The sequence below is a fragment of the Eublepharis macularius genome, chromosome 15 (assembly GCF_028583425.1).
Source record: "Eublepharis macularius isolate TG4126 chromosome 15, MPM_Emac_v1.0, whole genome shotgun sequence".
Classification (NCBI taxonomy): Eukaryota; Metazoa; Chordata; class Lepidosauria; order Squamata; family Eublepharidae; genus Eublepharis; species Eublepharis macularius.
Genome location: NC_072804.1, coordinates 48,562,104 through 48,587,932, shown reverse-complemented (window position 1 = coordinate 48,587,932; position 25,829 = coordinate 48,562,104). Strand labels below are relative to the sequence as shown.

General features: G+C 46.7%; 1 protein-coding gene across 1 annotated transcript; it reads right to left on the bottom strand.

Moving 5' to 3' along the window:
* Positions 1–3,930: 3,930 nt before the first annotated feature.
* Positions 3,931–24,418, bottom strand: PPP2R1A (protein phosphatase 2 scaffold subunit Aalpha). The gene is made up of 15 exons (XM_054999471.1): positions 24,324–24,418; positions 18,526–18,616; positions 16,060–16,160; positions 15,400–15,632; positions 15,111–15,258; positions 14,805–14,960; positions 14,512–14,626; positions 13,294–13,364; positions 12,442–12,576; positions 11,191–11,364; positions 10,509–10,569; positions 8,029–8,183; positions 7,052–7,194; positions 6,771–6,862; positions 3,931–5,266 (listed from the first exon to the last, which is right to left on the bottom strand). The coding sequence occupies exons 1-15, from the start codon at positions 24,399–24,401 to the stop codon at positions 5,250–5,252; spliced, it is 1,770 nt and encodes a 589-aa protein (XP_054855446.1). The 5' UTR covers positions 24,402–24,418; the 3' UTR covers positions 3,931–5,249.
* Positions 24,419–25,829: the final 1,411 nt, after the last annotated feature.

Sequence of the window (25,829 nt, the reverse complement as noted above, 5' to 3'; positions counted from 1 at the left end):
GTCTGTAACATTAGAAACGAGCAAGAGTCCAGTAACACCTATAAGACTAACAAAATTTGTGGAAAGTATGAGCTTTCATGAATTACAGCTCACTTCTTCAGGTATCTTAAGATTTAACCAGGTATCTGAAGAAGTGAGCTGTAACTCATGAAAGCTCATACCCTACCACAAATTTTGTCAGTCTTATAAACTCTTGCAAGACTTCAAGAGTCAAAGCTCCCTTTTCCAAATTGTATCTAACAAAGGAAGCTTTGATTCTCCAAATCTCACGCCATGGAAATCTTGTTGGTTTTTAAGGTGCTACTGGACTCGAATCTTACCTTGTCTAAGGGAAGGAGGAGGTTCATAGGGCCTTTCCACCATGCTACGTTTTGCCAATATTTCTGCATTAGGACGCTTCAAACCGCTCCAGCGGCAATCGACACCTCGCCCCCATCAGCAGCTTTCAGGGCATGGGTGGCATACCCCAAGAGCATGCCAAACTCAGCCTGCCGCATCCCTGCTCGAAGTGCCACAGCCCACAAGCCGAACATCACATGAATCTGAGCCAGATGAGGACACAGAGACTTTCCAATTCTCAGAAGTGAGACAGGGCGAGAAAGGTCTCTTTTAAGCCAGAAAAAAAACCCCACAAATTCAAAAAGGTTATGCAAATCAGTTAATTGGGGTTCATCAGGGAAGAACTCGAGAATTCACGACCACACAGATGTGGTGACAGGCATTAATGTAAGACATTAAGGAAGAGTGAGTAGAATCAACGTGGGGGAGTTATAATCAGAGGTGCTTTTTAAAAGCAGTGGTGGGATTTGGGTGCAGGCTGCAGCGCTAAGGCAGCATTTAACCCTTTCTTTCCACCACCACATCATTGCCCAGAAAGAAAAGAGTTTATCCCAAACCACTGTACCAACCATAGCCACAGGGTTAAATCAAAGAGTGTTTTTGATCTTAGCTTCCCATACCCTAACCGACCATAGTGGAGCAGCCCGTGTTTGGATGATCTCACTAACCTTAATTAAATTAAACAATTTTATAGTGTAACCTAGTGGTTAAGAGTATCAGGCGAAAATCTAGGACCAGGTTCAAATCCTTATTCTGCTATGGATGTCTAATGGGCTGGTCCCACACCCGCAGCCTAGCCTACCCCACAGGGCTGTTGTGAGTATACATGGAGAGAGAATTTTGTAAGTGCCTTTTGATCCCCATTGAGGAGAATGGCAGTTTATGAATGAACAAACATTAGGGAAACTGAGCCACTCATTCAAGACCAGGCTGATCTCCGTCTGTTTAATGTTTTTTAACCTACAGCCTCAGAGTCTAATGAAGATTTTTTAAATTTCCAAAGCAAAAGTACACGCTCAGGATCTTGTCAGTTAACACAGGCAATGCTTGCACACACCTTTGCTAAGACACGCCTTTCATTTTGAAGCCAACATTGACCTCGTTTGGCTCCCGCGTCCTAACTTTTCAGAGGATGATAGGTATTTGTGACGTTTACATCTGCACCAGGACTCAATGAGCTCCCCACTCCAATTATACGCCACTGAATGTTCTTCTCTGCAGTGTATTAAATTTACTCTGCTATAACCACCAAGTCATTGCCTTCCAAAGCCCCATCCAAGGAAAATGACCGGAATGGTTTCCCTTCCTGGGGTGTAGAGCTCGATTTTATGTGTGTGGATCCGGCTGTGACACAAATCAAAATGGGGAGGGCATTATGAGCCACTGAATGGGAACAGTCGTGCATCATTCATAAGCATGAACTGATGTCCTTACACACCATAGGTCATGGGTATATTGATCCTCTACTCACATACTCAACTGCAAGAGAGGTCAAGGAAGCCGTTGAGGCTTGAGAAACCTTGTCATTTATACCTCCGTCTTTCTCCCCATTGGGAAGATGCAAGAAGCTTACATCATCTCTTCTCAACCCTGTAAGGTAGGTTAGGCAGTGTTTGTGACTGACCCAAGGTTACCCACTGAACTTCCATGGCAAATTAGAGATTCCAGCCTGATCTCCCAAATCCTAGTCTAGCACACATCACTACACTGGATTTACCTCTTAAGAACGGGATCCTTAGCATCTCTGCAAGAGGTCAAAGGTTTGCCAGCAGAACAGTTGAGAGGAAAGCCCAGACTCTGCATGACTACCAGCAGTCAGTAAGCACAAGGTGGTCTACTGGGCTGGCTAGTGGATCCAGGGCCGGATCTACGGTTGCTGGCACCCAGGGCAACCGAAGATCAGCCGCGTGCGGCTGTGCTGGCACACTGTGGAGCTGGCGGTGGCCGTGTGAGTGGCTGGGAGGCCGCTCACACCTTTTGCCTGCCCCGCAGGATGGGGCGTGCGGTAATCATGCCCCGTCCTGCCACCTGTGCGCTCCCGGGGCTGGTAGCTGTGCCCGGCGCCCTCTTTGGTGGTGCCGGGGGCAGACTACCCCCCTGCCCCCCTCGATCCAGCCCTGAGTGGATCCACCATCGGATCTGTACTAGACTTCTGCCCTCTCCCGAACTTGACAGCTTTCAATAAATTGCCCTCTTCCAGCCTGTTGTACCCCCACAACAGAGATGACACAAACCCACCTTACGGATTTGCTCTCCGATACCAGAATTGGGGGCAGTTAGAAATGGAAAGGTACTCTATTCATGCGAGATCCACTCTGGCTTCACACGCTTCCGGCACTCGCAAAAAATCCAAACTCAGGCCCCTACAAGGTCAGGATGACACAAGGATACACCTCCGCATTTTCCCCGTTGATCCATAAATCTGCACTTTTCTCCCGCTCCTCCAAGGGGCCACTTCAGTGCCTCCCTCACTAACCCAGTTATCTCAAAACCTCTCCATTATGTAAACTTGAAGGCAGATGATTGTAAATTAAAGCTGGCAGTACAATAGCTAGATTCTCTGATTAGTACTAACAATGACATTGGCAGAACTTTCAGGGTTTTTTTTTTTATTTTCCAAGCATCCTGCCAAAAACATGATCAGAATACCAAAAAGCCCAGCTTGAGAAGTGAATTTTTAATGCACGAACCCTTGGGAATACTAGCAGTTATCAAAGCCCGTCCACAAACCAAAGGAGCTGGTTTGTATCCAAAGCAACTCTCCCTCGCTATCCCAGGGGCGGCAAGAATTTTTAAATACCCTACAGAAAGTGCAAGCACACAGCTGGATTCGTGGATACGCAGACTGAATTTCTTTGAACTCCTTAGACTCTAAATACCCTTGCGGCAAGATAGCCATTCCAATTTGGCATAATCTGGAAAGAGGCCTGAGGTACAACGCAATTTCTGCAAATTTCTCAATCAAGTCTTTCACCAACTGTTACGAGGAGAGCTATCTGCCAGACTGAGCTGTTCTTAAACATTAGGGACTTATTGTCTAGAACGGCTGAGCAATGGAGTAAGAGGAGCTATTAAAACGACAGAGATGTCTGGAGAACACGAACTGTACAAGTAGCTGCGCTCCTTTCAATTGATGAGAGCCTTCAAATACACGAAAGGCTGGGAGTTTAAGAGTGACAACGGGATCCATGTTGTTCTCCTGCAGACAAGACACGGGCTTGACGTAGGTGGCTTGGGACAATCTGCTGGGAAAGGCTCTGGCGCAAGCACTCTCGAAATGGCCCGAAGAAGTGCAGTGATCTTAACTGGTGGCTCATGCGCCCCATAGAATGCAACCTGCTGCACTTAACTTTATCTCCAACCCATCTTTCTCCCCAATGGGCGCCCAAATCAGCTTACATGGTTCGCCTCGCCCCCAGTTTTTAACCCTCACAACAACCCTGTAAGGTAGATTAGGCCAAGTGTGTGTGAGTGGCCCAAGGTTACCCAAGTGAGCCAAATACAGATCTACAAGATCCAAGGATGTCAGTAACTGCTACACCATGTTCGCTCATCACCCCGCACCGTTACGAGAGCGAGAAAGAAGCCAAATAACGATCGAGCATTTTTATTAATCGTAGAGAGGAAAACAAAAAAACAAGTGTACACAAAAAAAAATTCCAACAAATCTAAAATGACATGCCACTAACAGAGGGCAAATGGGATGGTGTGAGTCAGGAGGTGTGGTTACAGCACACCTTCTTGTCTAGTGTGAGAACCACAGGGGAAGCAGCAGGAAACTTAAATGGAGGGAGTCGAGAGAGGACTGGGGGGAAAAAAGGGAAAGGCAGGGAGGAGGAGACTAGTCGAATTCCTTGTTTACAGTCACATGATAGAAACGGGTAGTTCTTGCTGGGTTACACAGCCAGAGGATCACCCACAGGGCCCCTCTTGAATCCTCCCCCACGTTCTCGGTGACTGGTGATGCCATCTTATGCCCTCTACCCAAGGTCAGGTTTCCTTTGCTGACTGCAGGCACGGATTTCAAACCTTTCTTTTCAAAGAGGAGGGGCTGCGAATGCTGGGGGACGGAAAGGGGAACACAAGGCTTCACATTGTGAGATGCATGGGGGGGGGAGCGTGACGCTAAGGAGTATAGTCAACAGAGCTGAAATTAACTAAAGGGTTTTTAATCAGCCCCTTTCCACCCTTGATTAACCTCTCAGGGACTGCGGGGAGGGTGTCTGCTGAGATTTCAAGCACAGGTATTTAACCTAACAAAAGTTAACTCAACGCTACTGGCTCCTTTTCTACGTTCTCTCCGATTAGCTTGTGTTGAAACACTGAATGGAGAAATGGAGGTTTGGGAGGGAGATACAGAACCAGTCAGCTTGCGATCCGAACACAGATCATCAAGAAAGAGGCCTGGATCGATACCTCACACACTGCTACAAGCTGCACCGTTGTGACGTCTCATGCAAACTGGCCCAAAAATTAAGTGGCCGAAAAGTTAAAGAGGCCCAAGAGACAGGCCTTGTCCCCATCCCGTAAAGAGGAGCTCATATTTAATCATGCCGAGTGCAGTTTTCGGGGCCATTCTCCTCTCTTGCAAGCCCCATCAGGGATTAGAAAGGGGTGTCATTTGCTGCCCCCGCCCCTTATGAGGAAACAAAAAAGAAAATGAACCTGTCTAGTTGAGGAACAGGGTAGAGATTATATCAGCTGCCCAGGAAGTTTTGAGAAGAGGGAGCTAAGAGCAAAAGGAGGAGATGGACTCCAGTGGTGGTGGCTGGACAAGACCACCATGCAGATCTCGTTGGGGATGGGAGAGGAGACTTGGTCATACACATGCAAGGAAAAGGGGAGAGGGGGGAGAAAGATCGGTCCAACGGTGTCCGAGTTGAAGAGCCAGCGACAGCAGGTCCCAGAGCTCAAGCCAGTGACAGCACTGTGTAGGGGAAACAAAGTTTTTTTAAAATATATATATATTAGATTTCACGGTCTCCTCAAACCCGCTTTTCGGCAGACCACAGATTTTCTTTGCAGAAAAAAAGAAATCCTTTCAAGCAGAATTTAGGCATCTGCAGAGCTGACTGGGACTCCTGAATGGGAGAAAGCAGACTCCAGCCCACCAAAGATGCATCCATAAATCTGCTGGCCATTAAAAGGGCCAACAAGGCTTTCTTTTTGCTGAGATAAGACTATCAGGGCTACCCCAAAGGAAATATGAAACAGGGAAGCCAGGAGACGAGCTTAGACAGCCCACAGACAGGACGAATGAGGGCTGGTTTGGTCTTGCACGCTTATCTGTGGGTGGCTGCGGGAGGTGAGTCATCGCAAGATCAAACAGCAAGAACGCCCCATCCATCTCAAATGAAAGCTATTTTGATGGAGCACATTCACACCTTCAGCTAGAACATCATTATGTTATGTGTGCGCATCTACAAACAGGGCCTGACGAGTGACCGGGAACACTACAGCAGGGGCCAGCAACCTTTTATAAATGGAAGCATCAAACTACATCCAAATTCAGAGCAAGAGATCGACAAAGAGCTGCTATAAAAAAAGCCTATTTGCATAACTGTAAATATACGAATTTAACGTTACTAATAACTGACACGTGGATGAATAAATAAACCAGACACTTTCGGCAACCCCAACCCCAACTATTGCGAGTCCATTATTAGGAAGTGGTGCAAATGAGATCTCACAGTAATATACACAGGAGCACCCAGCACAATTCTTTTTATTACACCAGCATAAGTCTGCAAATGGTTCACATCTGGATTACTAGCACCCGTTTACCTCTCATTCCCCTTTCTGAAAAGCATCTCCAAGCAGCTTTTTACTCCCAGGAAAACATTTTCTTGCCATACTCCTCACGTACCAGTTCTTCTAGCAGACTACCCCTCTCCAATATTCCTTAAAACTGGATTCTCATTTTTGAAGAAAAACATTTGGCTCTGTACTGAGCGGCAGGTTGCTGACCCCTGAATTAGAGCAATCTAAAAAACGGATTAACCAGGACAGGAATCTGAGCCGCCCCACCTCAACAGCCAGTGCTTGCAGCTACAGGGACAATCCTGCTTGCCTGTGTATTCACGCTTATCTACAACCACCCCAGTATTAGCACTGATAGCAGAAGCTTCCCCTTATGACCCAACCTCTCCCTTCGCCCAGCTCTCTTTGGACCTTTCCTGCAAAGGCTTCGTTACTCTCACGGCTTCTTCCCAAAGTCTGATCTGCGCCAACCCAAACCAGGTACAGAGGGAATCAAAGCAATTTCAGGAACTGATCCCAAGGAGGGAAAAGCCTGGGCTTTAGAGGATCACCCCCCCAACCCCCCCCAAACACACACACACACACACACTCACTCACACACACACACACACACACACACACACACACACACACACGATTGCTCTCGAAGCTTAGCCCCACTTCCAGCTCACCAGACAGCGCCTCCTGGGCAAAATATTTGACATCCACATCGGGGTCCTGTGTTAGTTTCTCCAGCACGGGCTTCACCTCATTCTGAAGGGTGCTGCAGGGGGGATAAGAGGGGCAAGGGGTGAACAGGAGGGTACCATCAGTTTCCAAGGTTCTCCCCCAAAGCTTTATGTGCTGCCCCCCTCCTTCCCTCCTAGTAACTGCACCCCCTCACCAAGGAAGTTTCAGGGCTGCTGCAGTACAAGCAGCCCTCCTCGGCGGTACCTGACCCTTTTCCTGATACCTGTTGTCCAAGATTGGTCCTATTTTCTGCAGGGACTTGGCCACGTTGAAACGGACGTTGGCTACGGCGTCGCCCGCCATCCGCAGCACAGTGGGAAGCATGTGCTTGGTTGTGATCTCCTGCCCACACACTTCTGACAGCACCTGGCAGGAAAACGGATCACAGAACTCATTACGAGTGCCACACAACCCTGATGCAAGGCGGGGGGGGGGCGCTCCTCTGACTCTTATAAACTTCCTTCTGTGCAATTTCTCCCAGACCCTTGTTACATAGATCCTGTACCAGAGTTGCTATTGAGCCATTAGAATAATCCCAGCATAAATTTCCCAGTAAGATGCCTCAAGAAGTTAACCGGGGGGGGGGGGGGGGGCTGAGGTAAGCCTTTGCACAGGGCTCAGGGAAGAACAGTTCAAGGAAAGGGAAACAGAGCAGGACTTTATGGATTCTCTCATCCTTAAGCGTGATGGCCTCGTCAACAGATGCCTGCGAATCTTTACCCAGAAGGCCTCCGGAGAAGAAAATCCAATGCAAAATGGCTCTTCGGGCAGGCTGTGTAACTCACTGCTACTGAGAAAATATGAAATCTACATTCCGAATACAACTGACTGGGGGGGGGGGGGGGAGTTGGAAAACAGGACTTCTTTCAACGGGGGAGGCTTTCCCTGTACCCAGTGCAGCTGTATGCTCCACCCCAACACTCCCTTCCTCTCCAGTTTGCCACCTCCATTTCTCAACTGGTCCCGAGAGGCAAGTTTTCTCCCCGATAAGCGGGAGACCTTACAGTTCAATGAAACAAAGAAATCCAAAGTTCAGCACATGAAACTGCCCAGAAGTTGCAGTTAAAAGAAAGAAAAAAGATATGTCCAATTTCACTGATTCATGTCAACAGTACAAGGTTGTCTTTGCGGGACAAAGAACAGACAATTCTCGCATACAGCGTAGAACATCACCCGACCTTTCCCTCCCCGCCAACTCACGTTGATGCAGAAGAGGGTGGTCATGCGGTGCAGGTAGTTGGGGTCATTGGACATGGCCAGCACCTTGGGGATGATGGTGGCGTGGGCCCAATCCTTGCCGAACTTCTCCACGAGCTTCTTGAGGTTGCTGGTTGCTGCCTCTCGGATGGCATAGACTGAGGACAGGGACAAACAGAGTTTAATATATTGTCGAAGGCTTTCACGGCCGGAGAACGATGGCTGTTGTGGATTTTCCGGGCTGTATAGCCGTGGTCTTGGCATTGTAGTTCCTGACGTTTCGCCAGCAGCTGTGGCTGGCATCTTCAGAGGTGTAGCACCAAAAGACAGAGATCTCTCGGTGTCACAGTCAGGCTTAAACAGAGTTTAAGCCTGAGCCAGCTGGGTAGGTTATGGCCAAGAACATTTTACTTCAAGATTGTGCCCAATGGGAACTCCTAGTCTTTTCTGCCGTTTTAAGATTTACTGACAGGTGGTGCTTCAGCTCAACACACACTACAGCATTTGCCTTTTGAATCGGGGCCTGGCATTTATTCTGGACCGCTGTGAGCACCTGACACCAACAGAAAAAGAGACAGTCTTGCTCAGTTTATGTGCACAATTAGAAGAAAAGTCTTGGGGCAGACTCAGCCCTGAGCCACCTTCTCTACATCCCATATTCATCTTCTTGTCCACAAGACCTCTAGGTCTCAAGGAGCTGTGCAGCCCTCATACAAACAGAGTCTAAGTGTTTTGCACCTGTCGTTGCAAACTGACAATCTCCACTGACTTGTGATTTTCTTATACAGACAGAAGGGAATTACTGTTGGCCCGGGAATCTCAACACCTTTGCTCATTTTTTGAGCAAATCCTTCGAAAGGTACAGCTCTGCAAATGGATCAGATTGCCGGCCACGAAGGCTCCCACACTAATATTCTTTCTCAGAATGTGTGAAACAGTATATTCTTATAAAGGGGACTATAGTAAAATGGAATTGTTTAGGGTACCTTTATAAAGGTAAAAGGGTTGTAGCTTATTGCACCTTTTACTGTCCATTATCTTGTTTTCACTCTGTTGTTTTCTGCTTTTTGTAACCCAATGATTGCATTAGTTACATCACATCTTCCACTGTTTTTACTGCATTATTTTAAAACTTTCTAATTGGCCTTGGAGTCTTAGTGAGAAAGCCAGAGAAGCAACTATGTTGTAGAATATCCTAAGTAATGCTTTGGGTCTGAGCACCTTAACTCTACATCGTTTCCAGCCATATGATAATTCCGAAGCAGAAGAAAGAGGGCAGCAGATTCTTGAGAGCTGTCCATGGACGGGCTGCTACTGTGGCAACCTACGACAGATTCAACATGGCCTTTGCTGCTGTTCAGCAAGTTTACAATGGAAGTATTTGGAACCGACAGAGAACAGCTGCAAAGTATGTCATGGGACCAAGTTTCCATCAAGCACTGATACTTCACTCCCCAAAATAGGAATAAGAGGCAGATTTTGTTTACCAACAGCTTCAGGTTTACCTCCCTTCAATAGGTACTTTTAAGATTTTTATTCAGACAGGCTTTGGGTTTTGCTTTTAGATTGGCATTATAATATGTATGTCCCTTTATACTAATAGTGCTGCTGGATTATTTTATGGTTCTATGCTAATTTTATAGCATTTCTGCTGCTTTTGGATCACTGATTTTATTTGGTTTCCACTGTGGATGGCCACTTTTATTAATTTGGTTTCTGTTATTATTATGTATTTCAATTTGTTGTGAGCTGTCTCAAGTGGACATCTAGAGAGGAAGTCAGTTATGTTGGGAGGATTTAGCAAATATTTTGGCAGCATTAAAGCTGAACACATAATCAACTAGATGAGTCAAAACAGCTAAAAAAGAACGCCTTTAATCAGCGGACATCCTTTGCTGAAAATGCACACCGATTTAATGCTCTTCATAACCATGGAAACAAACTAGACTCATCGTTACACCATTATAAAATACTACCATGAACCCATGTTTAATTGCTTCAATGGTTGAAAAAGCGTATCTTCTTTTAGAACACAAAGAACACAGTCCAGTGTCTTTTACTCATGCATTAAAGGCCTGCATGAGTCAATACTCTCTGCTGGAAAACACAAAATCCACAATGAACCACCTGAAAAATCAAGCTTTGAAATATACTTCCACGCTGTAGCTTGCTACCTTAAGGATTTGGGCCAGGAGCCAAAGGACCACTTTAATGTACATCCCACTGCTGAGCAATGGCCATTCCTACAGGTAACAGCGCCGAACTCATAAAACCATGGTGTTAGTTCTTTCTTACCATCTGTTCCAGCTTGGATCATGGTATCCTATCCTACCCCCCTCTGTTCCAGAGGACTGTGGGTGGGTGGGCTACGTGGAGGCAGTACATTCATTGCAAACACTGCAACCATTAATGGAGGGGGTGGGGAGAGACCAGCAAGTGAGGAAATTATGAGGATTTAAGTGATGCTTTAATGCAGTCCTTACCATGATCCACCAGCCATGCCATGCAAAGGGAGTTCAGCTTTTCATCGAAGAATTCCACACCCTGGAGACGGAAAAGTTAATGAGGTGGAGGGGAACTTTCAGGAGTGCCAAATATGGCCATTCCTGCCCCCGCTAGCTTCCTAGCTTCCGCTAGGATCGAACTCAGGTCGTGAGCAGAGCTTGGGCTGCAGTACTCCAGCTTACCACTCTGCGCCACGGGGCAGAGAGGTTAAAAAAACAAGTACCGTGAACACCCACGGGAAACTGGCTGCATACACAGCACTCTTGAACACAGAGGGCGCTGCCTTATACAGAAGCAGACCATCAGTCAATCATGGTCAGTTTTATCTACCGAGAACAGCAGCGCCTCTCCAGATCTCCGGTAAACGTTTTTTGCATCATCCACTATCATTTTTTTAAAAATTACTTGAGATGCTGGAGATTGAGCCTGGGACCTTCTGCCTGCAATGCAGACGCTCTGCCACTGAGCCACGGCCACTCCTAAGCTCACTAGCAGTCGAATTACCAGGTTCCCACTAAAGCCAGAGGCAACACACGCTGGGTATTCCCCCACTTGTTCTCAGAAACGACCTCGGGTCTGTTTGTCCTGGGAACTTTCAGGCCCGCTCCGTTCTCCAGCTCCTCCAGCCCTCTTTTTGCTCACAGCCGAAGGGGCACTTACCAGCTGCCCAGCCAACAGGGGCATGTACTCGATGATGGCTAGCCGCACCCGCCACTTGGCGTCTTCTGCCAACTCCACGATGGCTGGCAGCAGGGACTGGGAAAGCTGCCGGATGCCGATTACTTCATTCACGCAGTCCAGGTTAGAGATGATGTTGAGCCGGACTTCGGGGCACTGCAGGAAGAGGGAACAGCCGAGCTGAGAGTCTGCTCTGCTGCAACGTCGTCTTGACTCCCCCCTCTCAGTATCAAAACAGATGAAGAATCTGTGTATCGTCTGCCCGTCCTCTCCTCTTGTCAGGCCCAAGCAAGTTAGCATCAACAGGATTTAACTAACCCTTCCTACTCAAGACTGATGAGATTTTAAAAGTTTTGGGGCAGCTATAGCGCTGCTGGAACAGATCAGCCCGGCAAAACTGGGCAGCGATGGTGCTCCATATGAAGCTGCTTTGTACAGAACCAGACTATATGCCCACCTAAGTTCAATACTGTCTACTCCAACTGCCGGCAGATCAACAGGACCTCAGGGACAGGTCTTTTCAGCCAGAGGGCCTCTCGTTTGGCAGTGCTGAGAGTGAGCTCTGGGTCTTGCGCACGCAAACGATGCGCTCTACTCACAGACCTGCTTTATGGGGTTGTTCATGAAAGAGCTAATTCTCATAAAAATTAACAGTTTTGTTTACAGACTCCAGAGAGGAGTCTGCACGTTAGAGACTAGTCTGTATCGAGAAGTGAAAAAGGTGAGCCCCAGCTTGCATGGCAGTAAGCCAGGCCATTTTGCTTGCCATAGCAGCCCCCTTGCCAAAACCCCCAAAGCAGGGGGTGCATCTGAGCCAGTCTGGAATAATGCATAGCTCCAAAACACTGGGGAAAGCAGAGAGTATCTGGTGCAGGGATGTCCTTAGCTGCAGCTCCTTCAAGCCCCAAACCCGCTAAACGCTAGAGCAGCTCCATCTCCCTGACCCCACTGCACCTTCTCCCGCCTCTTCTTTTGCTTGCAGGTGCCACCAAAATCTTCACAGGTAGAGGCTGCCTTACTTTTGGCTCTCTGAGTAAAAGATTGACTGGCCTGCTGTACAGAACCCTGATTCCCAAGAGCCAACCAAAACACTTGTGCTCATTTTACCCACACCCCAACCGGCCGGTGCAGGGAGAGCACTTGGGAGATTTGGACTGGAAAGTGCTACATCTGTGGACGGAAGGTATTTCAATAGTGCGAAGGAATTGTGGTTCTGAATGGAGGAGGACTCACCTCATCTTTGAGCTGAGCCAGGAAGAGGGGCAGAAGGTGCTCAATCGTGTTGTCCTTGCCCAAAATGGGCGACAGTCCCATGATTACAGATGCCAAAGCGGACTTGACATGCTGATTGGCATCCGACACCAGCTCCTGGATGATACAAGGAAGCATTTCAAGTAAGTCACACTAGCTGGATGCGAGCATTGCCCCAGCACCGCTTATCATACCCACTGGGTTTCTTGATTCTCCAAAGAGCAAGCAACAGAGAAGGCCATTCAATGGATTTTTGCATTGCCACAAAGTTACCACACACCATGAATTGCTTTCTTTCTCTGTCTCTCTCTGTCTCTCTCTCATACACATAAGGAAATTCATATTCGGTAAACAGGAAACCAAGATTTATTTCCAGAATGCGTATTAGTCGCTAAACCTGAATCTGGCGAAGGAAACTCTGACTCTCGAAAGCTCAAACCCTGGAAATCTACTCGGTCTTTAAGGGGCTACCGGACCCGAGTCCTGTTCTTAAACTTGGATGTGGTTTTTGAAGCCTTTTTTACTGTGGAATGGAAATTATTGTCAAGATTGGAAAGCACGGGAGGATCCTTGTATGCAAAGAAAGACTGGCTGGAGATCCGGGAAGTCAGCTAAGTTCCATGAACGCTTCCTTGACTTGACCAAGGCCTTGGCCACAAGCTGCAGGAGGAAGCCCCTCCTTTCTGCTCTTATCTTCTTGCAAAAAAGTGCCTGGATTCAGCAGTCTCAGTAAGTCATTAACACTTTCACAAGAGTGTGATGGAGAGGATGAGCCGATGTTACTTGGAGCATGCTAAAAGCTCCCCAGACAAGCTGCTCTCGACTGACACATACCTTGATGCAGGGCAGGATCTGGGTCATGATGACATTCTCGCGGCAGTCTGGAGACAAGTTCTCACAGAACTCTAAAAAGGAGAGCGAGGGGGGAAACGGTCATTGCATGACCTGAATGGATGCGGTGATGCCCGACCTGCATCAACCCGCGATTAAACCGCACCATTCCACCATTAGGCTTGATAACCCACAGGGCACAGAACACACATAAAGCTGCCTGATCCTGAGTCAAGCCATCAAGGTCCACTCTGACAACCAGCAGCTCTCCAGGGTCTTGGGTTGAGGGGTCTTTCACATCACCGACTGCTTGATCCTTTTCATAACAACAACTGCATGCTTATATACCACTCTTCTAGACAGATTAGTGCCCGTTCAGAGCAGTGAATAAAGTCAGCGTCATTATCCCCGCAATGCAGCTGGGGAGCCAAGGCTGAGAGGAGTGGCTTACTCAAGGCCACCTGTTGAGCTCAGCGCAGCAGTGGGATTCAAACCAGCAAAGTGCTGACTCACAGCCCAACCACTATGCTACAGAAGCTCTCTAATTGGAGAATCCGGCAATTGATCCCGGGACCTTCTACACAGGACTGTTCCTGATCTCTCTCATTTCTGTTCTGTGTATGGAACCATCCGTTGCTGCTAAGTAGCCACAGAGTTAGACCCTTTCATACCACTCTGCTTCTTAACATCTATACCATCAACCACATCACATCAGATCATTCGAAGGGGGGGGGGGTTCTGTCCACCACAGAATATAGACTCAAGAACTTCAGCACCTTCTGAAATGCAATCCTAGCTAGAAGCCTAGGGGATTCAACATATGGATCTTGAATGCTTACACTGGTCCTTATGTTACCATAACCGTTGTATCTCAATTGCCTGTACTTTCTTCAGGGTAAGAGCTTCAGAAGGCATGCATGTAGAGTAAGGGTTATAGACAAGAAAGCTTCTTTATTTGATTTCACTCTTATGGCAAAAATGTTTTATAATTGCACCAAACACAAGCAGCTGTCTCTGGGATTTCAGGTCAGACAACGCACAAGGCCAGATCATCTCAAGAGCTTACTAGATCCCTGGAAAACCCTTCACTTCCAGTCTCCTCAGAATGTGTAACCCTCCCCCACTCTGAGTTCCGTTCCTTTTTTAGGTCCTTCACTCATTTCTCTCCTGACACGGAGATCCTGCATAGCCAACAGGAATGGACTGTGGGCCAAGACTGACCTTTGACCTTATGGGAGGCAGCAGCACGGACTTCAGCTTCACAGTCCTTCATGAGGTTCTGGAAGGCCGGGACTAAGTCAGTCTTCGTGATTTCTGGTCCAACTGCTTTCTGAAGCTGTGGGGAAAAGGGGGGAAAGAGCAGTTGAGAACTGTGAAAAGAAAACCACTGCTCGTTGATGTAGATAGCTATCTAAACCTCTGACAGAAGACCAGCAGGCAGCAAGTATCGATGCACATTGTCAGAGAAACCCATCTCTAGACGTTGCCAGGCTTCCAAAGCATCCATATTTTACCTCTGTGAATTTGTCAGCCACCATGTAACGGACCCGCCAAGATTTGTCCTCCGCTGCTTGCCGTAGCGTGGGCATCACCAAGGACTCCAGGTCCTCTTGGGGCAGAAGCTGAGCAATATTAACACAGGCCTCCACAGCCAGCAAGCGCACAGAGTCCTATGTGAGAGACGTGACAGGAAGTCACAGAAGCTTTTACTCACACAGAGCAAGGAATGAGTCCCCCAGATGTTCTTATTTTATTGCGTCCCCAGCTCAGCCCCCGAAACCCCAGCGGCCTCCCACCAGATCTGGTTGCGTTCCACAGACCTGCTCATCAGAGGCCAAGTTGGAAAACATGGGGATGATCTCACTCTTGACATGCTCCAGCTCCAAGACCTTAGCAAATTCACCCAGCTTGGAGGCTGCCGCTCGCCTCACCATGGGGGTATCATCTGAACACAAGTTCCGGAAATACCTGAGGAAAGAGCGAAGATGGAACTACCACCGGTCAGGGAACACAAGCTCACCTGAGCACCGTCTCTTGCCCGTGGCCATTCAAGACTAGATTAACGGATCCCACCTCACCCCAGCCTCTCTCTTAAGGCACCTCACTTACTGTCGGAGCTCAGCTTTGACTGAACTGGAAACTCGGGGGTAACAGACGCTGAAGAGGCCACAGGCTGAGGTGCGGGAGGTGAACCAGTCACCTCCAGCTAGGCGCTTCACCAAGGGGACGAAGTGGGCCTCGAGGTCAGAGGGAGAGTGCTCGTGCGAGGTCGCTCGCAAGGACTCCACTGCCTTGTCCCGCACGACCGTTTCTTCAACCGTGGCAAGGCTCTCGAGGGGGGGCTGTGGGAGAGAGGACGGATTAAGTGCAAAGAAAGAGAGGACAACTATATTATTGCTCATCTTGCCAAATGCTCACACCTGATGCGTGGTTAAAAATCCTCCTTACGACTTGTATGATTTGTGCATACCAGCTACCCCAGGCGGAGACATCTTGGGGCAGTTTGGTCATCTGTGTGACCTCAGGGGCTTGGGATCCCTCAGGCAGGGGCCATGGTTCAGTGGGAACCACTTGCACTGCGCACAGGAAATCCCAGGTTCAATCCCCAGCCTCTACAGTTACAGAACGTCAGGTGGCAGGTGTTGGGAAGAGCCAATCACGGCTCCAGCCCTTGGTGAGCTTCTGCCAACCAGAGCAGACCATACTGATCATTGCTCTGAGATGGTACAAAGCAAATTTGTATCTTGCTGTACAAGAGCTTTTTCTTACCAGCAAGCAGTGGACATATTCAGGACCCCCAACCAAAGCGGTGAAGGTTCCCAGCTGTTCTGCCAAAGCAAGAAGCACTTCATCCTCATCGTAGATGGTGTCTGCAAGAGAAACAGAGATATACGGTAGATCTAAAATATGCATGACGATGGAGCACAGCACCTCACAGTTCATATGAATGCGAGAATCTATGGGCCATTTCACATCATATCCTGACTTTGCTCTTTTGAAATGCAGCACGTGAATGTTGAGTGACAGGAGGATTCTAAAGAGGTGGAGCAAGAAGAAAGGGAAGGGGGAGAAACAGGAACAAGAAAGAAGTTGTATTAAAGTACAAAAACGGTTTTTAAGAAAAAATATCCATTTGTTATGTTGCTACAGCATTAAGAATGTGTTAAACGACAGTTTGCCAGTTGGTTAGCCAAACTGAGCCACTTAACTAAAGGCTAATTCCAGATGATGGAAATGTTTATAGATATCAATCACGTTTGTGTAATGTTTAGTACAAAGTTTTTCAAATCTTAGAATGCACATCATCTAACCAAATACAGTAGTGCGCTACTGAAACCCTCAGGTCCCTAAAAACAGCGTTCCAGCATCCTAAGGGCATTTGTGTGAATTTGTACCATCCCGAAGGAATTAAGGAGAAGGTTCCCTTAATCGGATAGCAACATAAATATTTGTCACTATCCACTGTTATGATGGACTTGCTACATATTCTGCTATCACACTGGTGCAGGAAAACAAACAATCTGGGCATGGACGCAGACAGTCACACACAACGAACATGCCTCTATCTGCCATACACATAAACAACAAGAAGTCATCTTGTGCCAAGTACCGTACGCATTCATTTCGTAACATGCACACCAAGCAGTAACAAGTGCCCGTATAAAATGCTCAGGATTGACCACTTTAAAAGATGGCAAGGTCTCAAATTCACAGCTACAAGTATAGGCTGGTTCTGTTACAAACAAAACAAGAAAAAAACATGCTCTGGTAGCTTAGGGATGCTGCATACATTCATTACGTGCCCCGGTTATTGCCACTGCACCCCACAGTTCAATTAACCACCCCAAATCATTTGTGCCAGCTTTGCCAATTAACAGCATAAGCATCAATCACAGAATTTGGGCTCCAGCTGAGGAATCTGGCATTTCAATAACCAACCAATTCGCCGGGGCCAGCATGGTGCAGTTCACTGAGTCCTGGGCAATTTGTACTGCCTCAACCCAACTCTCCATTGCCTGAAAAATGGTTTGTAGAGCATTTTGCTTGGCTTGGAAAACACTGGAAAAAGCAGTATAAAATAGACCAAGCAATCTCATAAGAGGCCAAAAACACACATGTGTCCCGGAGACCCATCTGTGGCCTGTGGGGGAGGCAGTGTGCAGTCAGGACAAATCAAAATGGAAACTTTTGCTCAGAGCAACCTTAATTTGTCAGATATTATTTGTGCCTCAACAAGGTGCCAACCTGTTTAAAAAGCAAGTGTGGAGGGGGGGGGGGGGGAGCTGTATTAATCGTTTGATAAAATTGAACTTTTGGCAATGCTGAGCTAACTCCGTTCAAGTGGGAGCCACTCCAGACCCTGTTATAGGGAACGTTCCTTTAACTTTAGCAAGGCTTTCTCTGAAACAGCTTTTCTGAAACAGCACGACATAAAGAATTCGTTACAGGTCACAACAACTATCAAACAAAGGCAACACATATAAATGAAAACTTGACTCAAGTTACACATTCTGCCAAATCATAATTTGAGCTAACTGCTGTTTAGAGCATCATTCGAACTCGTAAACAGACAGTAAGCAAACCGCAGCTGAGAGCCATTTGTCTCCTTTCACCTCTGCTTCATAGATTCGTAAATTAACTTCCCATCTATGGCATAGCAATGCTGCAATCGTGGTTTGCTGATACAGACATCACACCAAGCCACAGTTGTTCTAAGCTACGGGTTTGATGTGGAAGACCTATGAATGATCTACCATATTTAAAAAATTTAAGTAGCATCTGTGGAGAGAACACTTTGGATCCAACCGAGGGTGAGATGGGGTGTTAACTCCTTCTCATACATTGGGTCGGGGTGGGGGGAACACTTCTGAGATCAGGAAAATTATGAGCAGAGGAATGTTTAATCATCCTCTTGCCCCACCCCACAGCCCTGAACCAACCCTCTCTCCCCCAATGTTTACACTTCAAAAAGCCCCATGAGAAATCAGGCTACAGATATCCCAACGTCACATATAGCTTGGCCCGGATAACAGTCATTCACACAGTTTATTGATCTGGATATCCTACCTGAATGCTTCCTTAAGTACGGATAAACAGGATGTCTGAAATGAGTCTTTGGCGCAGAGATTTGGGGTGAGATACTGACCACAAAACTAATTCAAACAGAACAGACTCAGACCTCAGACTCTACTCATATCCCCAAGCATACGACCTAGTTCTAGATGCTTTAATTACCTGTGAGGAAAGGTAACAGCTCACTGCGCGTCCTCTCAACCCCCAGGGCCAGTGCAATAGTGGATAGTTTCTTGATGCTGTTCAGACGAAGCTGCGTAAACAGAGATGAATTTTAAAGATTAAGGTGAGCCAAGGATAGTAAACGTGCTTGCATTTATTCCAAGAAGAGACAGAACATAACATTCTAGGTAACAAACCCCAGATTTCTTGGCCTGACAGATTCATTTTAGGTGTTCATGCAGGCATTCCTAATGTCCCATCAACCTTCACTTTCATTCTTACGTATGTTTACAAGCCACATGAAAATGAAGCAACCCTGTCTCCTTTTATATGGGCAGAGAAAGTACTTGCGAAGAGAACCACGACTGGATCTTGCTGCCAAATTTATCTACACAACAAACGGGCACATAAGTGATTGCATGCAGAAAGACTGCGGACAACGTGAAGCAGGGACAGTCACATATGTCACTGGAGATACAAAGTAGTGAAGAATCACTCATGGACGTTCTCGGCATAAACAACAGTGACAAGAAGTTGGACAGTGTGAGCCAGCCTTCACAGACTCCTGCTGGATAAGACCTGTCAGAAATGTGGTGCACGTCTTCTCAGGCTGCATCTAATTCTCCCTTACTGCCCCTCCCCATCATTGCAAGAATTTATTTATTTATTTTATTTTATTTATATCATATTTGTATTCCACCCTCCCCGCAAGCGGGCTCAAGAAGAAGAACATGTGCAAGAACCGAAGTCTCAGATTAATTCTGGTACGTAACACACAGCTTGGGACAACGACAGACAAAGAAAATCCCGGCAATGCATTAAGAACCAGAAAGCAATCCAAGCAGTAGGTTACAGTGACAGCAACTGAACTCCTATCAACTTGTTCATTCCTCAAGTCTTTGCTTCATATTCATCCGACTATATAAAAGGCTAAGGGTATTCAAGACAATTCATTTCCTATCCTGGTGCACCTCCAGAGAGTGCTGCTGTGGAGAGAAGCCCAGATGAGGCACCCAGACCTCCAGTGAGCATGCCACAACAGGAAGCCCAGGCTGGGATCAAGTGTGGAGCAGGCGGCAATGCCTGCCCCCTGCCTTCACCCAGCTGGGATCATGAGCAAAGCAGGTGGCAAGGCCTGCCTCACGCCTTCACCCATCTAGGATCAGGAGTAGAGTCGAGGCAATGCTCATCCCCCGCCTTCACTCAGCTGAGATCAGGAATGGAGCAGGTGGCAGTACCTGCCTGCCATCTTCACCCAGCCGGGATCAGGAACAGAACAGGTGGTAATGCCCGTCCCCCTTCATTCAACTGGGATCAGGTGCAGAGCAGGCGGCCATACCCCCACCCCGGCCTTCATCCTGCCAGGATCAGTGACGGAGGAGGAAGGAATGCCCACCTGCCCACCCTCCTCTTTCTAGAGCCCCTTTTATTTTTTCCACAATGGGCTTTGTTGCTAGTCATCAACAGATTCTGCTCCAGCAGTCTGGATCCTTCACAGGATCATAACCCAAGATCTTGCTTACCGTTTCTATTAATCTAGGATGCATTCTTTGTCTAGTCAACACAGGAACATTCCCTGTTCACTCTGGCACCTTAGACTATAATCCAATGGCACACTTACCTAGGGAAAAGGCCCAACTGAACACACTAGGGAAAAAACGGGATTGACTCCTGCAGGTGTCTAAACACTAGCACTGTGATGTGACTATTTGATGCCTGAGATTTCCCCCCACAATGACTTCCACTAAAAACTCTCCAACACATTCCAGAACAAAAAAACCAGTCACATTCACTCAGCGGAGCCACAAATATGCGGATTTATACTTCACACTAGAGAAATTCATAGAAGCATATTTTATTGTAACTGCAATTGTCTCGTGAGAGCAATTCCACTTCAATAAGTGGTCCCATCATTGGTAGGTTTCTAAGCCTGCTCTAACAAGAGGCTTAAGGTAGGCAACAGCAACAGTCCATCTCCTAAGAGTTCACGATCTTGTCTTCCTAACATTACCCTGCTTGTGCCGACGCCCTGATACAAAGCCAGGCAACGACAGAACGAAAAGCACCAGCCCCAAATGGTCAGGACTGGACAAACTCTGCAATAGCAAGTTTTAGAAGTATGCAACTGAGAAACACGCACAACGCTTCAGAATTTTTTTTAATGCAGTATTCTGATATGCCCATGCATAGCTAAATCAATCTCTTTTGAAACATAAGCTGATTCCGCACGCATCGGATAATGCACTTTAGCAATCGTTTGGAAGTGGATTTTTTGTTTCACACACAAAAAATTCAGTTCCAAATGATCTCTAAAGAGGATTGGAAGTGTGCAGAATCAGCCATAGAGAAAATGGAGAGAAGAACAAACCCTCTTTAACATACAAGCTTTCCTCAGTGGTTGTCTGAAGGTGATTTTTATTTACCATAGGTGAGCAGGCACACAACCATTTTCAAGGGTGAGCCTGATACACCACTCTCGTTTTCTTTCACCATTTCAAAGTGACTAATGGCTTTGAAATTCTTCAAGTCATGAACTTAACGCTCAATGACCAACACTGAAGTGGCTCCCAGCCCTGCCCTTCTAACTACTACATAAGCTGTGCCCTGGTTCAGATGCACAACGTCCCACCCTGTCCCACTCCCCCCTTGCTGTGTGTGTCACTGTGCTGACCTGCCGAGCAAGTTCTAGTTTTTCTGTGATAAATCGTCAGAGATAAAGTTCTGTGAACAGAACTTTAGGCAGGGGCTGGTGGGACACGGAAACAGCAGCAGCTAATAAAGCAAGCCTGCGATGGTGCTGTACAACATTTGCTCCCTGCCACAAATCACTTACAGAAGTCATCCTCCCACGCCATGAGGGGTTTAGCTGTGACCACCTTCGCATGCTGTGGAATACTATTCTGTTCATCTACTAGAAGACTTTTTAGCGTTAGTTATACAGCATCAGTGATGGACAAACGTAACGTGTTAAACAGCTTTCATAAGGAAAGGACAGGATATCCCCAGGTGCATACCATTTACATTCAGTAACAGGAAAAAGAAGACAGATGGGCAAGGGATGGAAAAGATCAGACGCAGCAAGACCTGGTTACAGTCCAACAAAGCCAGAAAAATATCACATTTTTAATTCAAAACTCTCTCAAGCACAACATCAGAGATCAACAGCATTTGTGCATAAAACCCTGCCCTGTGACACCTCCCTATCTGCCATTCTTCCTCCCCTCATCCTAACTAAAATTCAGAGTGTTACGCATCTCAGGGTGGGGACCTTAAAGCATTCTAAAAAAATGACCCCTTGCAGTCTTGCACTGCTACTGTTTCATATGTAAACACAACCAGCTATTTCACACAATGCACCTTGAATGTTGCCTTTGCCAACTGCACCACGCCCACACCAGCAATGTAAGCCTACAAGAGACAATATTCATGAAAACCATCAAGCCATCCCCAAAAGCCAACACTGTGCCATTGTATCCATCCAGGGATTTCTATTGTGTGGGCACCACCAGATACCCAATTTCAGATACAGGCTGTTTTCACACACCTAAAACCTCTGGAAAAGCGCGTAAAACTCACAGCACGACGGTGTCTTCATAGCGCGATTTCCCGTTTAATGGTGTGATTTCTGATGTCATTGCATCATTAAATGAGAAACTGTCGTGCCGCGAGTTTTGCGCAATTTTCCGGAGGCATTTACAGGCGTGTGAAAACGTCCAATATTTCATATATAGTCAGGATCCAGCATCATGCATAAGCCTTAAAGACCTAATTTCTCAAATTTCATCAGTAACACCATCACTCTTATAGAACAGAAGACCAGTGGAACCTTAAACGCCCATGAAACTTACTCCATGGCTTGATGAAGTGAGCTCTGACTCCCAAAATTTCGCATTGGAATACATTTTGCTTGTCTTCAAGGCAGACCCTGACACATTTTCTTCAGCTCTAGGAGCCAGCCCCCAAATTTAGGAGCCATAATCATTTTTCAGACTTCAGAGTTTCCTTTGACGATCACATTTATTGCTACCACAAACTCAAAACCTAACCTATTCAAATGTTTCTTGTATTTTCATTAAAGTTGTAACACACTGTGGTATATAAATAAGTATCAGGGGTACCCTGCCTGCCATCACAACAACAAAGAGCTAGCTTTTAAACCTAACCTAATTTATCTCCAATTATTCATAATAATTGCTTTCTAAAGTTCCATTTAATTGAATATTAAAGCCAGTACAGGAAACAACTGGTTCCCAAAATGAATTATTCTACAACAGCTGGGGTAAAGTTAATGACTTCATGCACCTATGTTTTGATATCATACAAAAGAACATTCTGGTGGGAAGCCATAAATAAGCTTTGTTCTTCTACAGCTGACCACTAAGAAACAGGGCAATAAAGTCACTGCTGAAATCTCTTGGTGCCACAATGAAATTTCTAGGTGCCATGGTGACCAGGGATTGGTTAAGCCGTGTCTGAAGGAGATTCTGGACTGCTGTTTTTATTTTGCTGCTACAAACTAACATGGCTAGGCAGGCCTGTGGGGTTAATGTCACTTATGTCCCACTAAGCCACACTGCACACACCCCAAGATTTCTATACTGGAACTCAGCACAAATGAAGAGCTGTGAAATTCCTAAACCCCAAAAGAATGGGGTAGGTAAGGAAGTAGAGGGAAGGTGGCATCACTTGATCTTGTTAGATCTTGGAAGCTAAGCAGGGTTGGTACTTGGATGGGAGACTACCAACAAAAGCTCTGCAGAGGAAGCAATGGCAAACCATCTCTGCTTCTTACTTGCCTTGAAAGCCCCTTGCTGGGGTTAACTGTAAGCTGGTTGCAACTTTACAGACAAGAGGTAAGGAAGTGGTCTCAAGGGGACATATCAGTAAAGGGATAGGAACTACAGACTGTACTACTATGTACTGTCCATTGCTCTATGTATGATCCTACTGGAGTAGTTTCCACGTTGTCTAATACATTGGTCTTAAAATTGCTTATGCCCCATTTCAGCCTTTCTTCAATTGTGTATTGGATTTCTGCTGGTTCTTAAACATTCGCAAATTTGCATTTATGCACCCTATCACGTTGGTTATTGAAATGTCTTCGGAACTGGCTGTACTGACTCAAACTGTGTAAGCCACATTAATTAATGTATTAATAACATTAATAAGTGGGAGAATCACTTAATAATAAAAAATAAGTGGGAGTGTCACATACCTCTCCAAGGATCACAAGGCCAGATCCAATGGGGCACCCCCCATTCCCATCCCCCACGACAGAGCTCCTCTGCATAACAATTATCCCTTCCCCATTGAAACCCAAATTAATTGGACAAGAGCCATGCAGCCAAAGAGGGCCAGAACTCGACCCCTCCCGCTGCATAAAGCTGTCCCGATTGGTCAGCAGGCTCCTGGCGTAACAAATTAATCAGGCCTCCACCCAATCAGAAGCCTCCTCTCCTAAATGCAGACCCCACCCCACCCCCCTCGGTCCAGTTTCTGAGGTGCCGAAGAAAAGGGTCGCCTGACCAATCACGTGGCACCTCTCATTCTCAGCGAAAGGGGGCAAAAAATACAGACCCTTCCATTAGCCAACACCCTTCCCCTCATTTCCCCAAATGAAAACCCTCGCAGCCAATCAGGAGCCGCCTTTGATGGTTCCTGTAAGAGTTTCTTGCATGGAAGACAGTCGCTGATTGGCCGCTGTGCCGGGCACCCTCTCTCTCAGGCTTCCGCGACCTCAATAGCCAACGACTGCGGTCCTCCAAGCTCAGCAGACAGTCTGCGGCCATGACCTGTACCTGGACGTCCTCGTTCCGCAACTCGTCAATGAGCACGGCGATAGGGTAAAGCGAGTCATCTCCGTCGGCGGCCGCCATCTTAGCTCCCGGCTCCGGCTCTGAAGGGTGCGCGGGGTTCACAGAGAAGCCTTGCAGGGGCGGTTCGGATGCCATTGGTTGTCTTGGGTGTCAGTCTTACCCACTTGCGAAGGGCATTGGCTGTTTTTCTTTACTAATCCCACCTTCTCTATAATCCGATTTGATAAATCTTTCTGTCAATTATGATACTTTCTGGCTGGTCATTGGAGGAGATTTGAAGTATTCGCCCTGGCACAAAAAAAAAGCCAGAGCGGCGAAATTCCACCCACTTCCCGGATATTTATTGGCTAATTAGATTGTGCTCCCCGCCTTCTTGACAGCAGCATTGGCCCAGTTTTAACATCTGTAGGCCTATGAAATCCGCGCAACGGCGAACAACATTCTGTCTGAACTTTGCTGAAGTGCTCTTGGACACGCCTTAATCCCACCTTCCTTTTAAATTAGAATGTTAGATGACAGACAAGCGCTCCGTCCAATCCCTGGGCGTAAAGGACTTCCTCGGCTGTAGAGAGGCGAGGGAGAAAGAAAAAGGGGCAGGGAAGGGTTGCCCGAGCAACGGTGCGTGTCTCGTGCAACCACGGTAACGGTCCTCTAATGACGTTGCCGCTTGGGTGTCGTCATTGAAGAGGGTTTATGACGTGTGCGAATGGATGACGTGACAAAATGACTTTAATGGAAGAAAACGTGTTAGTACAAGGTTGCTTTAAAAAGGCTTAGATTCTTACCCTTACCCTTAGATTCTTACAATTAAATATATACATTAATTTTATTTATATAATTAAATATTTTTGTGTTGTAATTTTTAAAAAACCATTTAAACTTAAATAAAAGGGTTGCTTATCAGAGGCTTGATTTTATTATAATTATATAATTTAAATAAGTTATTTTATTTATATAATTAAATATTGTCTATTTTTGTTTGTTTAACCTATGACTCAAAATGGTTCGACCTTCTTGGGTTCCAGTTACAGGGCGGGGGTGGGAGGAGGCAGGCTTATATATATGTGAAATAAATAAGCAGTAACGATATGTGAACCCGATAGTATTTCTGCAACTTGCTTCTGTGAACTCAGCAATCAGTCCCACTGAGGTCATTAGGGCTGACTCTCAAGTAAGCCATGCATCCCACTCTTAAGTTCAGGGGAAAGTCCCATTTGGTCCAATGGAATTTACAGCCAGGTAAGTCTGAGGCTGTTAACCACCAAGCATACTTACAAGTAGGGTTGCCATCTCCTGGTTGGGAAATTCCTGGAGATTTTGTGGGTGAAGGTTTGGAGGTGGGGCGCAGCACATATAATGCCATAGAGTCCATTCTCCAAAATAGCTATTTTTTTCAAGGGAAGTGATCTCTTTAGTATGGAGATCAGTTGTAATTCTGGGATATCGCCAGGCCCCTCCTGGGGATTGGCAACCCTTCTTATAAGGAAG

Coding starts and splice junctions, on each gene's coding strand:
- PPP2R1A (XM_054999471.1), bottom strand. CDS start 24,401: ATGGCGGCCGCCGACGGAGATGACTCGCTTTACCCTATCGCCGTGCTC. Junction 15,259..15,399: donor GTCAAAGCTGAGCTCCGACA/GTAAGTGAGGTG, acceptor CTCTTTCCTCAG/GTATTTCCGGAACTTGTGTT. Junction 11,365..12,441: donor TGGCTCAGCTCAAAGATGAG/GTGAGTCCTCCT, acceptor CTCTTCCTGCAG/TGCCCCGAAGTCCGGCTCAA.